Genomic DNA, 23,655 nt, shown 5'->3' on the forward strand with positions numbered 1-23,655 from the left:
CAGCCAATTAGCGTGTCGCTTTCTAGAGCTGGGTCCAGGGAAAAGCAATCGATCCACGATGACGTTATTGCGCATTAGTTTCCGCGGAGGTCAGCTGACAGTAGAGGCAGCACACGTGACAACTGAAACAGAGCAGCTGTTTACATGAGAAAAGGAAGTGTCCAAAGAGCTTCGACAGCAGATTTATTCTTCTTTTGAAACTAAAATGTCTTCTTAGCTCACAGTTAGACCTTTAATCCGGTTTCTCCGGTCCCGGTTCACCTCGCGAAGATGTTGGAAGCGGATCAGCGGCTGCAGGCTGGATCCACGGAGGTAGCTGTGATCCCGGAAAATCAGCACTGTGGTGATGTAGCGGACGTACGGAAAGCCGAGCTTGCTCCTGGAGGCTCCCTGCTCGGATGTCTGGGGGTCCGGGGGCAGCTGGTGGTGTGGGACCCGGCGGACAGAGAGGCTTCTCCGGCTGCAGTGGAGGGCAGCTACCGAGAGTGAGTCAGCAGGAACCGCACAGATAGTGACTGTGATAACGCTGAATAATCTCCGAGTAACTGGTTTAACATTAAAATGCGTTGGATCTGAGACATCCTCTGTTTAAACTAGAAGCCATCAAACAGAGCTCCTCCTGGCACTGTCCAGCTAACATTTAACTGTGATTTCTGAACTATTTGATGTTTGCTAAAATATCTACATGATTTGGGTAATGTGACACACACACAATAAGAAAATGGGCTGAAAATAAATGCATGTATTACTAAAACACCAACATGTGTTTGTATGCTGAAGCACTGCAGTGCGTGGCTCTCTGTGGAGTGCAGCTGCACAAACGGAGACAAAAAGCCAGTAAAATGCCTCCAAAGACAGCTGATACTGCAGCTGGAGGTCAGCAGACGTCCTCCCTGTGCTGTGTCGGTTAGTGAGGGCTGCCCAGGACTGCAGGTAAACAAGCAGATTTTCTAAAAGTTTCTTTCTGCTCACAGTTTTTCGTGGGAGGAGGTGTCCGTCCACTCTCGGGGAGTCGGCGGCTTCAGGCTGCTGGCTGTGGGATCTCAGGGTGACCTGAAGCTGCTGGAGGTCAGGGCTGAGCGGTCGGCCTTCACCTCCGTTCTCTGTGTGTGTGAGTATCCTGCAGACCGCCTGCTGCAGACCATCAGAGACCAGGACCCCAGTGAGTACCAAAACCGTCTAGACCACCCGCGGCTATTAACGTGTCGCATTAGCTGACCGAGTGTTTGCTCCCAGGTGTGAGCGAGCTGCAGGCGGTGCAGGTGTTGTCCTTTGTGACTGCCCGCTGCTGCGCTCTGCTGAACTCTGATTGGCTGCTGCAGCTACAGTGGCAGCAGGAGGAGGAGGAGCCTCAGACGTTATCCTGCTGCAGAGTCGAGCTGGCCGACAGCGTCTCGTGCTCTGCTGTCCATCACTGCGTCTCCATGGAAACCCTGTTTGCCCTCAGCTCCACTGGACTCATATGTATCCTTCACGGTCTCACTGCTACACACTGAGAACATGGCTCATGACTCACACACCGTCCTAAACAGGTCAGCACGAGTAACAGTGTGCAGAAGGTCACAACACCAGTAAGTGCATCATAGCACGAGATCAGGGCAAATGTGCACTGACGGGCGGTGGAAGTCCTGCAGATGATCCCCCAACAATAACATAATTCATGAAAACAGACATCGCTGGGTGATTTCTTCCTGCAGCTGCTGCTGTTATGGTCCATCCCAGTACCACGTCCTCCTTTGCTGCATCCACGAACCTCTTCTGAGGCCTTCCTGTTTTCCTCCTGCCTGGCAGCTCCATCTTCATCATCCACTCTCCGTCCTCTGCACACGTCCAAGAGAGCGTCCCTTTAGTTAAGAGGCAGGAAAGAGGGATGTGTATCGATGATGGAGTTCTCCTTTTTATGAAGCATTTAAATACATTCCTCTCAAATTGTTTGCAGTGTAACTTTCATGAATGCATGAAATAAAGCGCCTCGTTTTTGTCCATACATCCTTTTCTTTAACTCCACCCCCTCCAGCTGTGTGCAGCGTCTCTGATGGCACTCTGCTGGCCAGCGTTAGCCTGGCCGCCTACCTGAGCTCCAGCCCGGCAGAGGACGAGCTCACCTCTTTCCCCTTCTCCTCCTCTGCCTCCTTCTGCCTCCTCCAGGTGTCGGCTGATCTGAGCACAGCCGTGGCCGTCACTCAGTCCCACGCCGCCATCGCCGTCGACCTCAACCACTACTTCAGGTATAAAGTCAGTGCAATGACGTAGAAGGCATCTCGATGAGTAGTGTCTGTGTTAGAGTCTGTTTGTGGGGATTCAGGTGAAAAGCGTCACATTAAAGCCATAAAGTGCTGAAAAGATTCTCAGAATGGTGACAGAAGCAGAAACGGCGAGGGCGGGGTGGATTCGTCTGCGGCGCTCTGATCCTGTGCGTGAGCTTCCCGGCTCAGCTGGAGGAATATTAAACCGATTAACTGCATCAAACAGGGAAAATCTAATGGCGCCGACTCGTCTGCGAGCTAATCCCGCTCTGCACTGCAGAGACGGCACAGAGCAAACTTCAGAGTCATGATCTGTCTTTCAGGATGTTTCCGGACCACCTGCTGTGCGCCGCCCCTCGGTCACGCCCCCCTCTTCAGCCGCAGCACCCCAGAGACCAGGACAGCCTGTCGAGCTCCAGCTTCAGCGTCTCAGCCCTGGGAGCGACCTTCAGCACCGACCGGTAAGCTGCGGAGCGTCTGGATTTATGAGCTGTGACCGAAACTTTCTTGATTTTTGTTTGTTAAAATAGTTGTTTATTTTAAGAAGAGAAAGGTCCACCTCTGACCTTTCACCTCTGACCTCAACTCCAGCTCCTGGGAGGCTCGTCTCAACTCCATGTACAGCAGAGCAAAACAGGCCACTGCTCCTTCCTCCTCCTCCTGCTTCTCTTCATCTCAGCCTCCCAGGACCTCCTCTTGGTTCTCCTCCCTCCCCTACCTGGACTCCCACCTGGCTCCATCCTCGTCCCACAGCAGAGTGCCTCCGGGGGGGATGACCGTCACTTTCGCCGTCCCCGAATCGTCCGCTTCATCTCAGCTCACCGTCTCTGAGTTCTCCGCTCTGCTGACCTTCGTCCGCCCGGGAAACCAACAGACCACAGTTGCATTGTGGGATATGAAGTACGGGAACGTGAGATACCACCAGGCGGCGGGCGAGGCAGCGCCGGTCCAGCGCTGTGGAGAGCGGCAGCATCGGCTGCTGCTGAAGAGTAAGTCGCCGCGCTCCAGGTCACTGTTGCTGTGATGGCCTCAGCAGCCCGACAGGGCGCCAAAGGTTCACACGGTTACTCTGCACAAATGAATCCAACTTGGTTTTTTGTCCAAGTAATTTTCAAAAACTTGCAGTTTGTGTCGAAGCAGCGCGATCACCTGACAGCTCGTGTTTCTGTGAAAGAAAGACGGCAGGGACCGCATCAAATCAGCAAGCCCCGCCTCCAGTAACCTCACATCCTGTGTGTGTGTGTGTGTGTGTGTGTGTGTGTGTGTGTGTGTGTGTGTGTGTGTGTCAGAGGCCGGTGTGTTCCAGGTCCTGTTCTCCGTATCGCAGCAGGACTTGCTCAGCCGGTTGATGTTGTTCGGCAGCGCGGCGACAGTGGACGCAGTCTGCCACCTGAACAGCTGGGGGCGCTGCTCCATCCCCATCCACGCCCTGCAGGTAGCAAACAGCTGTATATCTAATTAAACCTGGTTCTGATCACAGGAAAACATTTTTGAGATCTTTGATGGTTCTGTGAGAGAGAAAATCCTGAAACAAAAACCTCTGTTATCTATTCATTAAGAAAAGTAAAAACAAATTCTACTTTGTTTCCACTGTTTATGACATTTGCATCAAACAGTTTGTCTTCTTTGTTGTTGCACAGACTGGACTGAAGAACCGTCAGCTGGACACGGTCGATTTCTACCTGAAGAGCAAAGAAAACGTCCTGAACCCTCCGGCGGCAGCGTTCAGCTCTGCTGATCAGCCCGCCGCCTCCACGCTGAGCCTCACAGACAGTACGTGCACGCCACGTTACAAGCACACGTTTTAGATCACAGGCAGAGAAGCGTGCAAACTGCTCGCAGATGCACGTGGATGCCGTTGAATGCAAATCTTCCAAAACAACTTTCCCTGAAACGAGTTCAGGAAAGAGTTTGTTGGTGCTTATTACACGAAGCAACAGCACAAAGCATCGTTCAGTTTAACAACAAGTCTGTAACATCAGAAAACACATAATCTTAGAGGTAAACTGCTGTGATACAAATATCTGTCCCCTTCCTGATTTCTTATTTTTTTGTGATATCGTGTGTGTAACGAGCCGTCGCCCCTGCAGGAGTGCAGGAGCTGTGTCCCGCCTTAGACCTGCTGTGTTCGGCCGTCAGAGACTCGAACAGCGAAGCTCAGAGCCGACAGTTCTCCGAGCAGCTGCTCAACATCACCCTGAGCTTCGTGAACACGCAGATCCGCTCCGTGCTGTCCAACACACACCGTAAGAGAACAAGCACACACACACACACACAGAGCATTAATACAGGTGTCCGAGTTGACGCTGCTCTGCTGCGTCTGCAGACGAGGACTCTGGCGTGCAGAGCTGCATGAACGTTCTGGATCGATACGTCGCCGAGCTGAGGAGCTACATGAAGAGATTCCCCTGGGCTGCAGGGCCCGATGTGTCGGCTACCAGAGCTGCGGCTCCGGCCGAGGAGGAGGCTCAGCGGGACGAGTGGGAGCAGCTCTCAGCAGAGGTCAGATTTAGACGTTTTTCTTTGGTCCCATAACCGCAGTAACCTTCCTGTGATGCTAAAAAAATGTGTGAAAATCTGAAAAGTGTTGTTCTGTGTTCATGCTGCAGGAAGTGGTCCATCAGTCCATCCTGACCAATCAGATCCCAAGAGCTCAGGCAGTCCTGCGGAGGCAGAACCGGCCCGAATGTCACCTGCCGGCTCTGAGGAGGGAGGGTCTGCGGCAAGTTTCCTCCTGCCTGCGGCGCCGAGACCTGCAGACCGCCAACACGCTCCTCGCCAACATGGTGAGAGCAGCTGACATCACACACGTTCAACTACAGGTTATCAGGAAAAGAGCAAAGATGAGCCTCATAGAAGAGAAGTAAAGACAAAAGTACCGATTGTTTTTTATCTCCTGTTCGAGCAAACACGACCAACGTTTCTAATAATGTGGCCGCGGGTGTAGGAGTAAAGCCTGTGGGCCAGTTTATCTGCTCTGGGATCTGTATGATGTCACAGAGACTCTGAGTCCACAGTCTCAAACGGAGCGGGGCCTGGACCCCGGCTCTGCGAGCCGATTCGTCGATCCTTTTTGCGTCGAGGCTGAGCGGTCTGTGTTTGGGTTTGCAGGGTTTCAGTGTGAAACAGCAGCTCCACCTTATCTGCCTCCACACGGATGACAAGGAGCTGAGGGAGCTGATGGTGAGTGTGGCGTGTTTCCCGCTATTTTACTTTGAAGCATGCTCTCCGTTTGTTTCTGTGAATGTTTACGTTCGTCCCCGTCCGACCTCTAAACTGTTCCTACTTGTTGCACAGGTGGATGAGCTGTCCAGTCGGAGTTACTTCCCAGAGGAAGAGAAGGAGAGTGTCGAGTTCATCGGGGAGATGGAGAAGCTGGGGTCGCGGCCGGCTGTCCGCTGCACAGGAAGTACCTCGCATCAAGGGTAAACAGCTGCTTGCTGAATCCACAGCACAGAGTTCCACCAATCAGAGTGGCTCTCTGTCACACTGCAGACGTCTGTGTTGTGGACGTGTTAGCTCCTGTCTCTTTATGCACCGCCCACCCAAAAACCTGCTTCTTTCTGATTGGTCAGCTTCTGGAAGCCGACCTAGTAGTTAGTATGCTGCACAGATGTTACAGCTTACAGCTAAATCCTGAGCTTTTTCAGGGTCATAGGTAGGGCTGTGACTATTTTGATAGTCGACTAGTCAGATCATCATCCATTGGACGCAAACGTACAGCTTATTGCACCAGCAGCATCTGCTCTTATATAACTATCATTAGCTTACAGCTTTAAGTGTTTAAGGTGCTAACTAAAAATAAAGACAAGATGATAGTTTATTAAAGTTTAATGAAATTTGCAGATTGTTTCGGTGAAGTTTAATAAACTCCTTGCTATCTAAAATATAACAGGACACCGGAGTAAATTCTCGAGCATCTCACACTTCTGATAATCAGCTGTCTGTCTGACGTTTATTCAGCTGTGTAAAAACTATAACTTTAATCTCAGCCAAACCGATTTACTCAGGAACAAATAAAATACTGAAAAAAGCCAAACAATAACATTTTAAGTTATCTAAGTGACTCATATATCATGTTTAACCTGAGCAGCGAAAGACGGCGGTGGGTTTGAAGCCGGGAGTCCGGTGTTCTCACGGCTCTAGTTAGCCTAGCCCCCGGCTCGCTATCGAGCTAGTGGGTAACAGACGTCTCCGAAAACGTCGGAGCGCTTTTGAAAACATGTGGTGTCCTGATAAACTGAGCAGATATTTGAGGTTTACACAGCTACATTCTCGCATGAAAATATGTTAAACGTTTATTTTGTGACCCAGAAAGAATAATAAGAGCAATATTAAAACTAACTAGCTGCCGCCATTGTTGGAAACTAAGCTGGGCCGCGCTATGAATTCTGGGACACAGCTTCTTCTTCTTCGGGGTTTAACGGCAGCTGACATCCTTGTACATGCAGTGCTGCCATCTTCTGTTTCAGTCCGTTATTACACTCTTAAATCCTACTACTCATTCCTGCGTCCTTTGTGATCTTACAAAGCTTCAAACGACACGTCGACTATTAAATCAGTCGTCGACGATTCTGATAGTCGATGTAATTGTGACTAGTCGACAAATCGTGGCAGCCCTAGTCATAGGTAACACCTGGGTAAGATGTGTAAGGGCTCCATCCTACAGGTGGGACTAATGTGAGGAGTTTCAGACTTTTCCACAGTCTGTGATGTGACTGTGGTCACGCTGAAAGCCTAGTTTACTTCTAACTGAAAAATACACAAAGTTTCTGCTCTATCAGCTTCCATCAGTAAAAACATCCACGTTGGCTGATGGGCTTCATCATACCAGTCATCATAAAGCAGTCAAATATTACATTATTTCACATTTGATCTCAAACACTGTGAACACATTTATGGAAAATCAGGTCTGAATATTCCTCGGAGGTCTTTGCTGTCGTGTAGATGCATAAACTGTAAATGGAAAATGGCACATTCACCGTCAGGCAATCAGCTGGTTTTAAAGCTTCATGTTTAACCGCCATGTTTGTTTGTGGAGCCAGCAGACTGCGAGCATCACACAGACACCTGCTAATCTGTGACATCCAATCACAATGCTATAATTTGACTGGACAGTCTGTTGGCACGGTAACCTCACAGCAGCCATATTATTGGTCAGGTAGTTGCATTATAAATGCTCTGACTCTGCTTCCTCCCACCATGGTTATGAAGGACGAACAGACATTAATTCTCCTCAGCTTCCTCCTCAGCCTCCTGTTTCATCTTACAAACATCCCCATCCTGCTCTCAGCTGCTTTGTTTCGGCTCTGTTTTTGTTACCTGCCCTCCTCTGAACCCTCCGAATTCTCTCTTTATCTCCTCTAACCCGCCCCTCGACTCTTTCAGACGTTAAACCTCTGAGTAAACACAAACTCTTTGTTTTTGACTTTGAGAATCCAAAAACTTTCCGGGACTGTTCGGATGGCTCGTAAGGAGGGAGGCGGTGAGGAGGTTCTGAAAGAGCTGGAGGTGCAGAGGAGGCCTCGGGAAGACGAGGAGGAGGAGCGGGGGGGTCTCTGGAGGACACTGAGACTGGACTGGGTGAAGAACTGGGACCAGAGCTGCCGGACAGCCGTCCTCCTGTCCAGACTGCAGCACGCAGGTAGAACCCGGGTCGGGGTCAGATTCTAATAAGTCTCCGTTCAGTGTTAACCTCCTTTTCTCCGTTAGAGCTCAGAGCCTGCGACGCTTCAGTGCTGTGGCGTTATCTGACCGCCCTGCACGACCAGCGCCGCGTGGTCGACTGGATCCAGAATACGGAGACCTCTGGCACCCCCCGGTGGCCGGACTTAACCCCAGAACTGGTGAACGACAGCACGGCCTGCAGCAGCTACATGAGGGAGAACATCCTGGACCTGCTGGCCAGGTACAAACACAGACGTTTGTGCACAGGTGTCCTGGTTCATCACAGCTCCACTGTGAGCAGCGATGAGGTCACCTGCATCCAAAAGACCAAACTCTGACCACACAGACGTGACCAGAAGCTCCCGTGTACACCGGGACACCGCACGCCCACCGTCTCCAGTTTAGCCTGATACCAACCAGCATATCAGCTGTGCAGCTGGCACGGTGCAAGAAAATAACCACAGGGTTTTATTTCCTGCAGGAGAGGCGTGTTCATCCCGGACGAGCTGGCACACCTGGAGCAGCTGCTGTGGAGGTTGGCTCAGGGTGGAGGCGTGATGTCTTCTTCTCCTCCCATCCCTCAGTACCGCTCCCCCCTCGGGCTCGACCTCCACGGCGTCTTTATCACCTTCTGTCTGGAGCACAACCTTCAGTACCTGCTCTACACCTACCTGGAGCACTACAGGTGTGTGATATGATGTGATGTAAGTGCTGATGATGGCCCCGCCCCTCCCTGAGCCTGCTTCTGTCTGAGGTTTCTTCCTGTTAAAAGGGAGTTTTTCCTTCTCACTGTTGCCAAACTCATAGGGCGTCACATGACTGCTGGGTTTGTCTCCGTATGTGTTGTTGTTGGGTCGACCTTATGGTGACCCCATTATGAGCTCTGGCCTCCTGTCCACAGACTGACCCCCAGAAACTGCTCCCTCCTGAGCAGTCAGAGCCTCTCTGAGCGACAGCCCTGGTTCGAGATGCTGGTGCGGATCCAGGAGATCACCAGAGATCTGTCAGGTGGGAACCGAACTCTGCGCTCTCAGTTTGAGCGCGTTCCTCGTCCTCCTCGCTCCTCAATCCTTTCTTCATCGTGCTTTGTCCTCGTTCTCTGCTGCAGATCCAGGACTGGTGTTCCAGGCCAGTCTAACCAGTGCTCAGGTGTTATTACCTGGCAGCCAGGCGTCTCTCAGCAGTCTGCTGTTAGAGGGTCACAGTCTGCTGACGCTGGCCGCCATCATGTTCGCCCCCGGAGGAATTGACCAGGTAAACTCTGCTCCTGTCAGGAAGCTGCTGCTCTGTGTGGAAACAAAACCCTGACAGGTGTTAAACATGAAGAAGGGTGGAGGATGAAGTGTTTCCTCGCCGTGCTTTCAGGTGATGGCTCAGGGTCAAAGGTCAGGCAGGTCAGAGAGGACGGTCGACCCACAGCTGCTGAAGATGGCGCTGGCCCCACATCCCAAACTGAGGGCCGCCCTGTTCCCTGCCGTCCCCCGAGGAAACGGCCCGCCCTCCGACATCTCCGTGTACCACCTGCTGCAGGTAAACGCCCACCCGTCACCTGCCAGCTCATTAGTATTCACCTCGTTATTGTCGGTATTCTGACGGCCCGTTGGTGTTTCCTTCCAGTCCCTCCACCCTCTGGACCCGTCCAGGCTGTTTGGCTGGCAGGCAGCAAACACCCTCAACTCCACAGGTAAGACCCGAAAGCCAGCACGAAGGTCACGGCTCAGGTGGTGACAGGAAGCCCCACCACCAAAAACCTCTGAACTTTGGAAACTGAGAAGCAGAAAACAGATGTTTTCTTTAAATTGAGTGTGACTGTGATCTGTGGTGAGAGTAGGAAGCAGGTAAAAGATACCCTGCAGAGGGGGAGGTGCTGTAGAGGAAGGGAGACAGGTGGAAAGGTGAAGCTGCAAGGAGCAGAGGTCGTGAAGGCGGTGCATGTGGCGGAGGATGAGCTGAAGACGTTTGACATGTTGTAAGATTTTAAATGTTCCTGTTTGTGATGATTCTCCACAGAAACATCAGAGCTGCCTCACTTCTCCAGCCCTCACCTGGTCCAAAGGTTCGCTCTAAAAGAGAATCTGGACTATCTCTACTTCCTCCACCACGGTCGGCCATCTTTCGCCTACGCCACCTTCCTCGTCCAGCAGCTTAGCGGCAGCGGGGACGTCAGGCTAACGTGAGTACCGCACGCTCGTTTCAGAGCTTCTGTGAGGAAAGTGTAATGGTGCGAGGACACCACGCAGGAACATCGTCCTTCTGCTAAGCATCAGCGTCATGTGTCCCAGGCTGCAGGAGGCCTCGCGGCGAGCGTCCAGGTCGGCCCTGCAGCGTTTCAATGCGCCGTCTGTGGCGTCGGCCGCCGTTTGTTTCTGTGAGCTGCTGGGAGTCTGCAGCCTCAAGCTGAGGGTCGACATCAGAGCCATGAACGCAATCCTGCAGCACTGGAACCAACGCAACACACACAGCAGCCCGACACAGCATCTGCACACTCTGGGTACACACACACACACACACACACACACACACACACACACACACACACACACAACAACACACACACACACACACACACACACACACACACACACAGTTGAGTTTAACCTGCAAAATGCTGACTGAGCAGGAAGGAAACTGAGAGGTGAACAGGAAGTAGCCCGATGCCTTCAAATGGGGGAAAATGAGCTTTTCTATCAGGCTGTAGTTTGAACATGGACTCACTGTGGCACCTCTGCTGGACATTAGAGGAACTGCAGGTGTTTGCTTTTACATTTCCCCTCTGCTGTCTCATTAAGTGTCTAAAGGTGTGAAACTGGTGGAGGCGGAGCCTGGAGCAGCAGAGGAGCTGATTGGTTACCTGGAAGCTGCAGTAACAGACAGTTTGGAGCAGAGAGGCATCAGCAGGTCAGCCCCGCCTCGTTGATGCATTGTAGTGTGACGTGCTCTGCAGCTCGGAAATGTCTGAAATAGACTTTTATTGTGTTATTGAAGTATTTTTTAAACAGGAAGTACAAGGCTTGCTTCCTGTTTTTGTGTAAAGGTTAAATGGGCACTTCATACACCTTAAACACAGGCTGAGGTTTCTGTGTGTGTGTGTGTGTGTCAGGTCGTCGTACGAGGCGGCTCAGGAGTGGGCGCTGGCCGTTCAGTTCTGTCAGCTCCACAACCTGCAGCTGAGCTCCGTTTACCCCGCCCACTGTGCCCATGACGGACAGTTCATCCACTTCCTGTTATTTGTCCAACTGCACAACTTCCCGCCTCAGCAGGTACACACACACACACACACACACACACACACACACAGAGCAGTACCCTCTGCACGGTCAGCCTGGCCCTGCAGGTTCATAAACATTAATCTCTCTCAAACATCTACGTCTGGTTCTTCCTCCAGGTGAGGTCGCTGGCAGCTCAGTTTGGCCCCACCCTCCAGGCCCACCTGAGCTTGGCGTTTCAGGACCTGCAGGTTTACTGTAAGCGGAAGAGCTGCGACTCTGATGAGCAGCATTCGGTTCTGAGAACTGAGGAGGCGGTCTCAGGGAGCCCGGAGCGCCCTGGGGAGATGTTCCAGGTGCTCCTGCAGAGCCAGGAGGAGCCGGCACCCTGCAGATACCTCCTGCAGGAGGCGCTGGTGCAGCGCTGCCCGACGCTGGCGGTACTGGCTGCCTGCATGCAGGTAAGGGAGCGAAACACACCCAGCTATCCTTTCCAGTCATTATCAAAGTTACAGGGCTCAGCTCAGGAGGTAGAGCAGGCCGTTTGCTAATCGGTAGGTTGGTGGTTTGATCTGTGCTACGATACATCGGAGCAAGTTACTCTCTGATGCATCCAGTGGAGCATGAACAGTGGAAAACAAGTTGCGTAAAACTTGAGCAAGTGCTCAGAGAGAGTGCTGTTTGCACCTTCACCTGTACAGGCTCCTCTGTGATGCATGTACCGCAGTACAAACATGTTCGAAACCTGATGTTTTCAGGGGGCAGAGCTGCTGCCGTGCCTTTGTGTGTGGGTGCTGACCTCTGTCGATGATGTCACCGCCAAGGAAGCCACCTCCCACCTGGCTCAGGCGCCGCAGCATCACGAATGGACCGTGCACGACCTTTCCATCATCTGGAAGACGCTCCTGGGCCGGAGCCTCGTGAGGCCCCTCCTGCGAGGCTTCGAGCTCTTCCAGAAGGTAAAAACACGCCTCAGTCACCATTGGTCTGACCGCTGCAGTTGTGGTCAACGTTCAACACTTCGTCGCATCAGCTTGAAACACAAACTCGTTGTTTTTCCGTCTGACTCTCAGGACTGTCCTCTGGTGTTGGTGCTCAGGATGTTTGAGCTGTGCTGCGACTACAGAAACTTCGCTGAGGCCAAGTCGAAGCTGCTGGACTTCCAACGGACCCTCATCGCTGTGAGTCCGGCCGACTGCTCCAGTGCCCGACACAAAAGACAAAGACAGGCCTTCCTCATCAGTCCATCCGTCCTTTAGTTTACCTGAACGCATGTTTTTCCTCATCATCTGTTAGCGACCACGAGAACTGAGCTTCTGTTTTTAACTTTTACTCTGTCTACGTCACATTTGTCAGCTACTTACAAACTGATTTCTCACACTTGCTGCTGTTCCAGTAGATGCTGGTGATTATTGCTCTGAACTGATGGGTCATTCAGGGACAGAAGCCCGACCCAGCAGCTTTTTAAACAAAGGGTCTCTAATCTGCCTCTCTCCTTATGTAGCTGAGAAACGGTGGTCCTGCGCCCCCTGGTGGCCTCCCCCTGCAGTGGGTTGAGAGCCAGGCCTCGGTGCTGCTCCTCACGATGCTGCAGCGCTGCTCCTCGCAGTACGACATCCACCGGCTGCTGCAGCTCCTTGCCGACGTCGACAAACTCCTCAAATCCAACGGTGAGCTGTGCCCGACGGTCTGCAGCTACCCGCTTCATCAACTCTCTGGAAGAACCTGAGTTTCTCATTTTCTCTTTCATTTGAAGGTCCAGATTTCAGGAAGCTGAACCAGCTGAGTCAGTTGCTTCAGGGGTCAGAGGTCAGCATATCTCCCAGGCTCCTGCAGAGCAGTTCTCCCTCCGTCCAGCAGGAGGAGTTCCAGGCGACCGTAGACGCTCTGCAAGCGAGGGGGTGCTACAGCCAGGCGCGACAGGTGGCCCAGCTGGCCGGCCTGCCCGTGCACCGTCTGCTGCTCAGCCAGGTGCGACCCACCTGCACACTCGGTCTTCTTCGTGCATGCTTTAAAATCTATCATTTATCTGTGACGTCTCAAAAACTGATTTACTGACACAGAAGACGAGAGGTCCTGCACACCACTGAGAGTCGAGCTCTATTTCCTCTGTTTGGTTTGTTGTAAATGGGGCCCAGTTTACCCAGTATAAAGTCTTTGTGCTGTGTGGCTGAGGAATCTGAGACGCTTCCCTTTAAAGTTAACAGCAGCTTCCCTCGGTTCTCCTTCAGCTCCTTCAGGAGGTGAGCTCTCAGAGGTCCAAGCGGCAGTGGGGCAGATTCGAGACCCGCGCCGGCTTCTGGAAGAAATGTCACGAGCAGCTGGAGGCCGACGCCACCGATCCAGACCCCGCCTCCCAGTTCTTCCTGTCGCAGGCTGAGGCCGGCGCTCCAGGGTCTCTGGAGGCTCCGGAGGACCTGCTGGACATCCAGGAGCACTGCCTGCTGCTCGGGCTCGCCGCCCACTGGCTCTCCCGGATCACCCCGGCTCCCGTGGACAAACTGGAGAGCCTGGAGAAAGAGCAGTGGCTCAGCCGGATCCGCAGACGCATCCTTACCGTCGCCATGGAGAAGGAGAGCGTCTTTAACCTGCCGCCGCCGGCCGTCAACCCTGAAATGAACACGCACAAGGCGCTGATGAAGGAGTTCTCCTTCTCCAACATAACTCAGCTGAACACAGAGGGGTACCTCGCGCTGGAGGGACTGCCCGGTCCCTCCGACGAGCAGGAGGAGCCTAATGCTGAGTCGGCGCTGAGTCCAGAGGAGAGGAGCGTTCTGGCCGCTCTGATTGGTCAGCTGTTAGACGACGGCAGCATCCATGAAGCCAGCCGGGTGTGCCGTTATTTCTCCCTGTACCACCCGGACGTGTGGCTGGTGCTGCGCTGCCGAGGCCTGGCATCCGGAGAGCTGAGCGACGAACCGCCGGAGGACGACTCTGAAGCTCCCGCGAGGGCAAGCATCACGAGCTGTAAGTGACCTCTGACCTTCAGTTCACATAAAGCACATATCCTCCGAGCAGAACTTCCAGAAAACAGATTTTTTTAATTAAGCAGAAAATATTGAAGCTTTTGATGCTGTATATTTATTTTTCTCAACTGCATTCCAACTACTCGTGTAATAGGACAACATGCATCCGTCCATCTTCTCCCATCTGTCCAAGTCTTTGTCTTTGGGGTCAGCAGTAACGGTAACCACCCACGCGACCCTCTCCCAGCTTGGTAATGTTGTGTTTCTGTCCTGGGTCTGTGCTGCTCTCCTCCTGGTTGGACATGCCCCAAAAACACCTGACCTAGGTTCATCCAGGACACATGTCGGTCAGATCCCCGAACCACCTCAGCTGTGGAGGAACGGCAGCTCCACTTCCTGCTGCTTCCATCTGTGGTGTCGTCCTTTCAGCTCATGGAAGTGCAGTCGGAGGTCGTCGCTCGATGAACCCAGCAGAACCACATTATCCAGAAAAGGCAGAGATGAGATCCCGAGGCCACCGAACTCAACGACCTTTGACCTTTAACTGCCATGAGAAATCCTCTCCATCCTTGTGTTGTCCTCAGGATTCCCATACACTTGTTTGCCACACACCTAGGGGTCGTTTTTGACCCGAACACACCACAAGGGTTCAAATCTGAGACGAGTCGGTGGCAGAGCAGCTCATAAATACACGTAGGACTCGATGCGGGCAGCAGTTTACACGCTGGGCACAAACTGTTATTGTTTTTAATCCAGTAATTACAGTATGAATACCATCTTTTCCAGCTCCCTCAGTCAGCAGCCTGTCCTCCTTTGTGATGCTCCCCCTCCCCGAAGATGAGGTCGCCGTCCAGCTCCAGAAACTGGTGGATCAGTGCCGCCATGGCAACAACTACTGCAAACAAGTCCTCAGCCTCTACCAGCTCTCCAAGGTATCTAACCGGCTCCCGTCGGGTGATTTGATAACGTTCCTGCAGAACCGTCTGCTCTGCTCGTTTCTTTATAAAACTGTGTGAAGTTTACCGGAGTGTCCGACCCCGTCTCCTCAGGAGCTGCAGTGCTCCTTCAGCAGCATCTGCAGGGAGGAGCCCTGCTCGGTGCTGGAGAAGCTGCTGCTGTCCGAGCAGCCGGAGCGCTTCAGGAAGGCTCGGGCCTTCGTCAAAGCTCAGGGTCTGTCTGCAGACGCCGTGGCTGAGCTCATTTCCTCCGCTATGGTTCAGGCGCTGCTGGCCTCCACCCAGGAGCTGCAGCCAGGTGAGAGAGCACGTCTCAGGTTTGAAAAGTTCTCCAGTGTTAGGCCTCAGCATCCAGGTAATGTGTGTGTGTGTGTGTGTGTGTGTGTGTGTGTGTGTGTGTGTGTGTGTGTGTGTGTGTGTGTGTGTGTGTGTGTGTGTGTGTGTGTGTTAGTGGTGGAAAAGCACATTTTCAGACCGTTGGAGGGCAGGGACGCGCTGGTGCAGCTGATCAAACTATGTGACGACCCGAACCTGGTGGGACTCAAACTGCTGGAGCACCTCAACTCTGTTCCTCTGAGGGACCTGAACTGCAGTACGACAAACACACATGCGCGCACACACAAATACACCTCGAGTGTAAAGAGCTGTTTTGTTGTGTTCTGCTGCCCCCAAGAGGCCACAAAGCAAATGAACAGTGTTGGTTTCTGAATAAGAAGCATGAAATGTTCTTGATTTTAATGTTTACCTTGTTATGGCTTCGTCCTGTCATGCACACTAATGCACATTTACACACGTACTCATAAACAGTGACAAAGTATAAAAGCTTCATATGACAAACTGTGATAATAAAACTGTGGGATGAGTTTTGCACATGTGCGGTTGGACTTTCAGAGTCTGATCAGGATGCTTCAAGTTCTTCCATTTCCAGCTGGGAGGTGGTTTTACGAGGCTCGGCGTCTTATTTTGAAAAGAACTGCAAGCCCCCTTCCTTTTTGTCTCCTGTAGTTGTGGAGCTGCTGATCGTGGCGCACGACTGTTTCAGTCTCACCTGCAACATGGAGGGGATCGTGAGAGTGCTCCAAGCCGCCCGTCACCTCAGCCACACCTACCTGGCTCCAGGAGGGCACTACAGCCTGCTGGTGAGCCCCCAAACACAGATCCACTGTTCCCCTTCATGCTGGTGCTGCTGCACGCATGTTAATTACTGCGTCGTAGCGTCCCGGTGCGTACACGTCGTGCCAGCTGATAGAAAAAAAATGCTTGAGTGATTTGAGTGACTATCATTACACAAACCAGCCATGGAAACTTTCTACTCAGTTACTGGGTTCAAAGTTGGATTACAGACGAAAAAAAGTAAGTTTTCGTGTGTGTGTGTGTGTGTGTGTGTGTGTGTGTGTGTGTGTGTGTGTGTGTGTGTGTGTGTGCAGGTCCGTCTGCTGACAGGTATCGGCAGGTATAACGAGATGACGTACGTCTTCGATCTGCTGCATCAGAACCACTGCTTCGAGATGCTGCTGAGGAAGAAGGTGGACACAGACAGAGGACAGGTCAACACACACACACACACACACACACACACACACACACACACACACACACACACACACACACAGAGTTGCTTTTGAATGTGGATCAGCTCTAACTGATCTCAGGTCAGCGTGCAGCCTGTTCCTCAGAGAAAGTTCAGAGATTTGCTGCTGAGACGAGCGAGTCTGCACACGAGTGAGAGCCAATCAAGAACCTGACCTGTTAAACCAACGAAGGATTAAAATCAGCAGAGATCAAGAAGAAGCGCAGCTGAATCTGCTGAGCTTCAGCTCATGGATGACTTCAGTAAGAGCTGTTCCTGCGCTCTGATTGGTTCTGACTCACTGGTCTAAGGACCTTGGAAAGAAGACCGTCCGGACTTTAAGTTTCCTCGGAGACGTTTCATCCGAGAAGCTGTACAGAGAAACCGTCCCAGATTTAAGCCCTGTGGGAGTGTCCCCCCAAGAGGGTCACGGACCCCCTATTGATCCTCTACCTAATCACACGAGCCGAGGTGTGAAAACAGGTGTGGGTCACAATCAGCCAGGGTTTCAGGTGAAACCTGGCCCCATCATGTGACTCACTGAGGTCAGAAGGCCCAGGATGTGAGTGGGCGTTAAGGCTCCTGGGAAGGATCTCAGAACTGGATTATAGGTGGCAGACAGCTGGTGTTGTAAGCCCCGCCCTCTGTTCAAAGATGGTCGCTCACAGTGGACACAGATGACACAGTTCCTCTGAGAACTGAAGAAGCTTCTCGGATAAAAAGTCTTGAGGGAAACTTAAAGAAGTCCGGACGCTTTTTCTCTCCAGGCTCCTCAGACGACGATGAGCGGGACGACTGAGGACCTTCATAGACAACCCTGACTGGCTCTCACTGTAAGGGCGGTGACAGGAAAGAGTAGAAACAGGTCTATAATAACTAATTACTGATGATTCTACCTGGGTACATGTGAGAGCACTGCAGAGAGTTGTTGGTCTGGAACAGTTGGATGGGGAAACATCCTGCAGCGTGTCCATAAGTCGAGTGAACTCACGCTGTCGCTCGCTCCCTCGCTGCAGAGCTCCAGTCTGAAGTCGGCTCTGCTGGACTACATAAAGCGCTGCCTCCCCGCAGACAGCGAGAAGTATAACATGGTGGCACTGTGCTTCACCATGAGGAGGGAGATCGGAGAAAACCACGAAATAGCCGCCAGGACGCAGCTGAAGATGATCGAGTCTCAGGCCTGGGGTGAGCGAGCGCCCGCTGAGAGCCGGCCAACGCCAAAAACTCACCAAAGCCTCCACGATTGGTTCTTTCCTCTGGTCTGATCCCAGTCTTACTTCCTGTGTTTCAGTCATCACGCCGGAGCTGAAGAGCTCATTGGCCAAAGTGCTGGGTCTGCTGAAGGACGCGGCAGAGAGCTTCTCCAAGGTACCCGAGCTCCTCCCACAGCTTCCTGTTCCTGTCTTTAACGTCCTGAGAGGACCTGACTCTGTGTGTGTGTGTGTGTGTGCGTGTGTGTGTGTGTGTGCGTGTGCGTGTGTGCGTGTGTGTGTGTGTGTGCGTGTGTGCGTGTGCGTGTGTGCGTGTGTGTGTGTGTGCGTGTGCGCGTGTGTGCGTGTGCGTGTGTGTGTGTGTGTGTGCGTGTGTGTGTGTGTGTGCGTGTGTGTGTGTGTGTGTGCGTGTGTGTGTGTGCGTGTGTGTCAGGATTCGTGTGTGCGTCAGGCGACTCGCTGCATCCGCACAGCTAAGCTGGTCGCTCTTCAGCTCCACTTCCTGAATCAGGGATCAGACCTGCGCATCATCAACCTGCGACCTGCTGAGCTGCTGAGCGCCGCCATGGCGCTGCCGCGGTGCTACCAGGTGGGTTCCTGTTGTCCTTCCTTCCACAAACCTCCACCTGTCTGAAGCAGCAACTCCATCACTTCTTGAAGCTGATTGGTTGGAAGCAGGGCGCTTCAAATTTAAGGACTTGAAGAAAAGTTCAAGCTGTTGATTTGTTCTCCACATGTGATCCCGGGACTCGGGAGGTGGTTCTAATGTTGCGTACTATCGGCGGAGCCGCCATGACGGTGTTTCCTGTGTCTCAGGTGTTCGTGGTGTCGGAGGCGTACGGCTACAGTCCGGACTGGGCGGAGATTCTGTACCAGAAGGTCGTCCTGAACGGAGACTTCGGTTACCTGGAAGAGCTCAAACGCCACCGCCCGCTCACCTCCACCCTGTTTGAGGACATTTTCAAAAAGTAAGACTCCTACCACAGAAAAACGACCTGACAACAGCCAAAATTTGACGTGGACTGACCTGCAGTGTGTGTGTTTCAGGCTGGACGGCGCTCCCGGCAGCGTCACCTCCAACGTCAAGCGCCTGCTGACTTACTGCGACGACGTGTACAGCCGCTACAGGCTGGCGTACCAGCAGAACCTGCACGACATCACCAAGATGCTGCTGCAGGACGCCAAGACGTCGAGCTACCTGAGCGACAGGCTGGGCAGCTGATCGTTGCCTGGCCGCAGCATCGTCGTGATCAATAACCGCCAACGACAGGAAACACTGTGGATGTACAGGATGTGTTAGTAGAAAAATGCCGTGTGTCCTTCTCACCTGATGGATGATTTCTTTCTCACTGGGTGACCAGGATTTAGTTTCCTGGCTCATCGGTGGTTAAATAAGCACAAAGTCTTTGTAGAAACACATGAACGTGAACATTAAACATGCTCTTTCAACTACTTTGGGTGTTTCCTGTAACTCCAGCGCGTCCGTGTTCAGTAAGATCAGATAAATCTCGACTTTCACTCAGACATCTTTCACTACACTTAACTAAAAATGCTCCAGCAGCATAAACGCAGTGCATTTCATTACAGCCTCCTCTGCCACCATCCACCTGTCAGGCCACGCCCCTAATAATGCAAACCTTCAGCATAAACACCATTCAGACCGCTGACTCACCACCACACAGTTATGAAGAGAGGAGCTACCCACAGAGGCCAGAGCTGTCTCGACCAGGGGCCTGGCTCGCTGCTGGAACTGCAGCTTTTAGCACTTTAGCATTGGCTTCATTTTTCAGTTCTGGAAACTGAGTGAATAACTTCAAAAAGGAGACATGCATGACATCTCACAGTCCCCACTGCATACCATGTCTCTGTAGAGGAATAGAAAATAGAGGTGGTGCACAGGTGAGGCCAGGTGGAGTAAGGCCCAGAGTCACAGGGATGTTAAATGAGTGTGAAATGAGAAAAGTCTGGAACCCAGCTGGCTCCACGGCAGTGAAACAGCCTGAAATTTCAGGATGTTTTTGCCTGCAGCTCCTCACAAACGGTCGTGAGAGGCAGTTCTCTCTTCCTCCACTAGGTGGCAGTCCAGGCCTGTGTAATGATCAGCTGTTTCAGCTCCTCGTGTCATTTCCTTTGAATGTGTTACAGCATTTGTGCTCATCTCTGCTGTAGGCAGAGCTGGTAATAAGCTGCAGAGTGCACCGAGCCTGCTGAGCTGAGGATGCTGGGATTAAAAACATCTGCGCAAAACTCAAATATTACCAGAAATATTACCAATAATCAGTGTTTCAGTGTCTTACTGTTAACTGGCTGCATACAGCTTGATCCAGGGGATTTACCTAGACCAATGATAAACTTTCATATCTTCACAGTCTGTGCCCAGCTGGGTGATTATTTAAAGAGGAATGGGTTTCTTTTATTTAAAGTTCAGAAACAGCAGCAGAGAAGTTCATTACTGACAGGAGAGTCACCTCTGCACCGAGCGAAGCCCCGACACGGGGATCAAAACAAAGATTACAACACGGAGCTGGTGTTAAAGGGAACGAAAACTGAAGGCTCTGCCTCCCATTCTACTTTTAAATACTCTAGGAACAACAAGTAGGCCTGCAGAGCGAGAGCCAAGTGCTCTAATAGGGTGATATGGTACTACAAGGTCATTAAGATAAGATGGGGCCTGATTATTTAAGACCTTGTATGTGAGGAGCAGGATTTTGAATTCTGGATTTAACAGGAAGCCAATGAATGACATCCTGATAATAATGAATTATAGTATTGGGGGAAACCTGTATAATAAAAAGTCCCATCACAGAGCCCTGAGGAATGACTAAGTCTTTGTCTCCATGCGTAAAGCTTCTCGTTGCGTGACAGCAGCGATGGATCTGTCAGGGCTGACTAAACTCAAACAGACTCAGGATAATCATCCTGGCCACAGTTTGGCTTTAGTTTGGCAGACGTCGCTCTTCTCTCTGTGCCAGCCGCTGTCTTTAATGGAGAGAGTCATTAAGAAAGCGAGCTAATTATTCAGCCCTCATTAGGAAATTAATCAGGAGTTTGTATCACGCTCAGCTGAGCGGAGAAACGCCTTCACGCTGGGGACTCGACTCTTTATTCAGAGTTTCCATGACAGTAAACAAAATGTTGACATGCTGAAATTTAAAATGACTTTTAATAAAAGGCAGTTCGTGTGCAGTACCGCTAACAGCCACTAGATGCTGGCTGTAAAACCCAGGGTTTAAATATGTTTGAAGTCCTTCACACGTGTCCATGTGTGAGGAGTGTAATCTTTAATGCCATGCAGTGCAGACAAAGGACACCTTGTGCTTACATGTGAGAAGCTGGCAGGATGTAGTTGGTGCTCCTGCACCACCGTCAGTCCTCATGGATCTTAACATCCTCCAGCTGTCAAAGGTTACGGTTCAGTTAGACTAGATGAGAAGTAAAAATCATTGCATTGAATTTATTTTACTGGCGGTTGTTCAGAAGTTCAGCATGCAACACCCCCAGCCTGTGGATGTCACCTTTGTGGGAGTCCGTCTGCACAGATGTGTGCAGAACCTGTCTTTGCAACAGAGGCTGAACTGGTTGGCAGCTGGTTTCTAGTGATTTTCCTATTTAAAAGCAGATTTCTAATCTAGGTCTGAGCAGTTAATGTGAATCTCCGTATAAAAGGACAACAACAGATTTGAGATTGTTTGCTTATTCATCACAGATAATTACTGTATTATCACAAAGAGATTTCATATGAAGCTGAAAGCAGACGGGTGTGTTGTTGCCAGAGCTGCAGCTGACTGTGAGTGGTTGCAGACGAGTCTTTGAGGGAACCAAGGCAACGAGACCCCAAGTTCCCTGCACACAGCCGCAATAATAATCTTTATTTACAGCAGGGTCGTCAGCCACCGCGGGCTGCTTGAATCACATCCATAATTTTAGCTCCTCCCCTTTTAGGTCAAGATTTGAACACCAGTTTGGTGACGCTGCCGAGTACCTGAAAGGACCAGGCTCTTTATGACATCACACAGATCCAAAAGAGAAAAACTGTGAGAAAGTGAGGGTCTGCAGCTTTGGTTCTGACTTTGAGTACTTGTACGTAGCCTGATGCACTTATTTGAAACTTTCACGATATTTAAGCTGAGCATCGTCCACAGGAACAGGAGATCTATGACAGGAAGTAAAGGAAAGCGTGTTCTTTTCTGCAACATATTTGAACTCGGCTGTGACTTTGTTCCTCCAGGCGTCTCTTTAAGCGTCTCTCAGTTTTCGTGTCTGTGATGGCGCTGCAGTCAGAAGTGTGAATGGACTCTGCAGGTGACCTCGGGCTGTCAGTCCCTGAGACTTGGTTTCAGTGAGGTGTGACAGCTGAGCGATGAAGAGTCCAGCTCACGGCTGGGAGGTGTCGCTGCACCGTTCAGCCACAACACTGAATGTTATTTATTATGTGCTGATTTGAGGAGAAGTAGCCATCGTCCCTCATTGTTCCATCGCTGAGTGTAACGTCCACTCCCTGACAGCAAACAGAGCAGACAGTTGGTGTTTTCAGCTTTGAAAGCTTCACCTTTACTCCTCCAAACATGCATCTTGTCTCTGGTGTTTCTGCAGTTTCCTGTTCATGGCGAGCTTGATCCTGGTTGGTTCCTGAACATCATAACTGCTTTCCTCTCATTTCACAGTGACAGGGCTGGACTTCTTCCAGACCTCGGCAAAGGGACGCGACATCAGAAGAACCTGTAGTTGTGTAAATCTGCACTTCTCCTTCACTGAGTTGGGTGGACTTTGTTCGGAGTGCCGGTCAATCCAACGAGTGCTGTCGCACGAATGAATTGTTATTAAAAGATTTGAGTGAGTGTAGATGAAGCTGTGTGATGCTTTTGTGTGGACAAAAGTCCAAACACACATCAGAACTGGTTTTGGTGTGGACGACGCAGCTTCAGAGTGTCTTTGAATGTGGTCCATCCCAGGAAACCAAGCAATTTAAATCAAGTCCACCAGTTTTGCCAAGAGGAGCAGTCAGATATCAGCCTGAGTTCATGTTCATAGCTGCGACAACACTGTGCTCGAGGCGCAGCCTGCTCAGAGACATTTCTACAAATATGAACGATATATCTGAGCCTGCATCCACCCTGGGAAAACAACAGTGCAAAGACATGATTAAAAGCCCAACATTACCAGCATGCATGCCTGAGATGAGGGGATGGAAACTTCTGACTACAACTGTATCTCCAATCGATGACATCATACAGATCCCAGATAACAAAAAGAAAAAAACCACTACAAACTGGTAAACATCCAGCAGTGGATGAAGGTGTGTTGTTCTGTAAAGCTCAGTTTTATGACTGTTTCTACGTTTCTGTCCTCACATGTGCACACACACACTCACAGACCTCTCTCTCTCTCCTCGGTGTCTCCGGCTGCTGAATCTAATCCTTTGGATGCTTTTTGGGGGGAGGAGCAACCCCGTCTCCTCTCAGAGCGAACCCTCTGTTGATTCTCGTTCTCTCCGTGTTTGCCGTCGGTTCAGGAGGAACTCCGCTCAGCTTCTCTGAGACTCGCTGCTGATGATGGACGCTCGCGTCTTCACCCCGCTCATCCTGACGCTGTGCAGCTTCATCCACGGTAGGCACGCACGCGCACACACACACACACACACACACACACACACACACACACACACACACACACACACACACACACACACACACACACACACACACACACACACACAGGTCGTCTATGGCTGTGAGGACACTTATCTGGATTAAGAATTGTAACCTGTGGACTAAAACCAGCTCTCCAGCTTTAAACTGCATCTTGATGCACATGCAGACATTTCAAAGATGCG

General features: G+C 51.4%; 2 protein-coding genes across 2 annotated transcripts in view; both read left to right on the plus strand.

The window, feature by feature from the left end:
- The first annotated feature begins 102 nt into the window (after positions 1-102).
- Positions 103-19,274, plus strand: spg11 (SPG11 vesicle trafficking associated, spatacsin). The gene is made up of 40 exons (XM_026172414.1): positions 103-485; positions 975-1,162; positions 1,237-1,464; positions 2,018-2,228; positions 2,570-2,707; positions 2,838-3,235; positions 3,536-3,681; positions 3,887-4,019; positions 4,337-4,492; positions 4,573-4,748; positions 4,856-5,032; positions 5,358-5,429; positions 5,544-5,671; positions 7,682-7,890; positions 7,959-8,154; positions 8,395-8,598; positions 8,815-8,921; positions 9,022-9,167; positions 9,279-9,443; positions 9,531-9,597; positions 9,924-10,086; positions 10,196-10,404; positions 10,703-10,811; positions 11,014-11,173; positions 11,299-11,580; positions 11,878-12,078; positions 12,193-12,300; positions 12,624-12,789; positions 12,876-13,090; positions 13,351-14,086; positions 14,872-15,017; positions 15,135-15,339; positions 15,493-15,633; positions 16,047-16,180; positions 16,469-16,588; positions 17,628-17,796; positions 17,903-17,979; positions 18,256-18,411; positions 18,639-18,790; positions 18,870-19,274. The coding sequence occupies exons 1-40, from the start codon at positions 271-273 to the stop codon at positions 19,042-19,044; spliced, it is 7,284 nt and encodes a 2,427-aa protein (XP_026028199.1). The 5' UTR covers positions 103-270; the 3' UTR covers positions 19,045-19,274.
- A 3,125-nt stretch (positions 19,275-22,399) lies between these two features.
- Positions 22,400-23,655, plus strand: part of LOC113025044 (neuronal acetylcholine receptor subunit alpha-7) — a 55,322-nt gene continuing 54,066 nt past the window's right edge. The window contains exon 1 of the mRNA XM_026172417.1: positions 22,400-23,429. Coding sequence (XP_026028202.1) covers positions 23,372-23,429 — 58 coding nt within the window. The 5' untranslated portion in view covers positions 22,400-23,371. The remainder of the gene's footprint in view (positions 23,430-23,655) is intronic.

Source organism: Astatotilapia calliptera, chromosome 7 (assembly GCF_900246225.1).
Source record: "Astatotilapia calliptera chromosome 7, fAstCal1.2, whole genome shotgun sequence".
NCBI lineage: Eukaryota > Metazoa > Chordata > Actinopteri > Cichliformes > Cichlidae > Astatotilapia > Astatotilapia calliptera.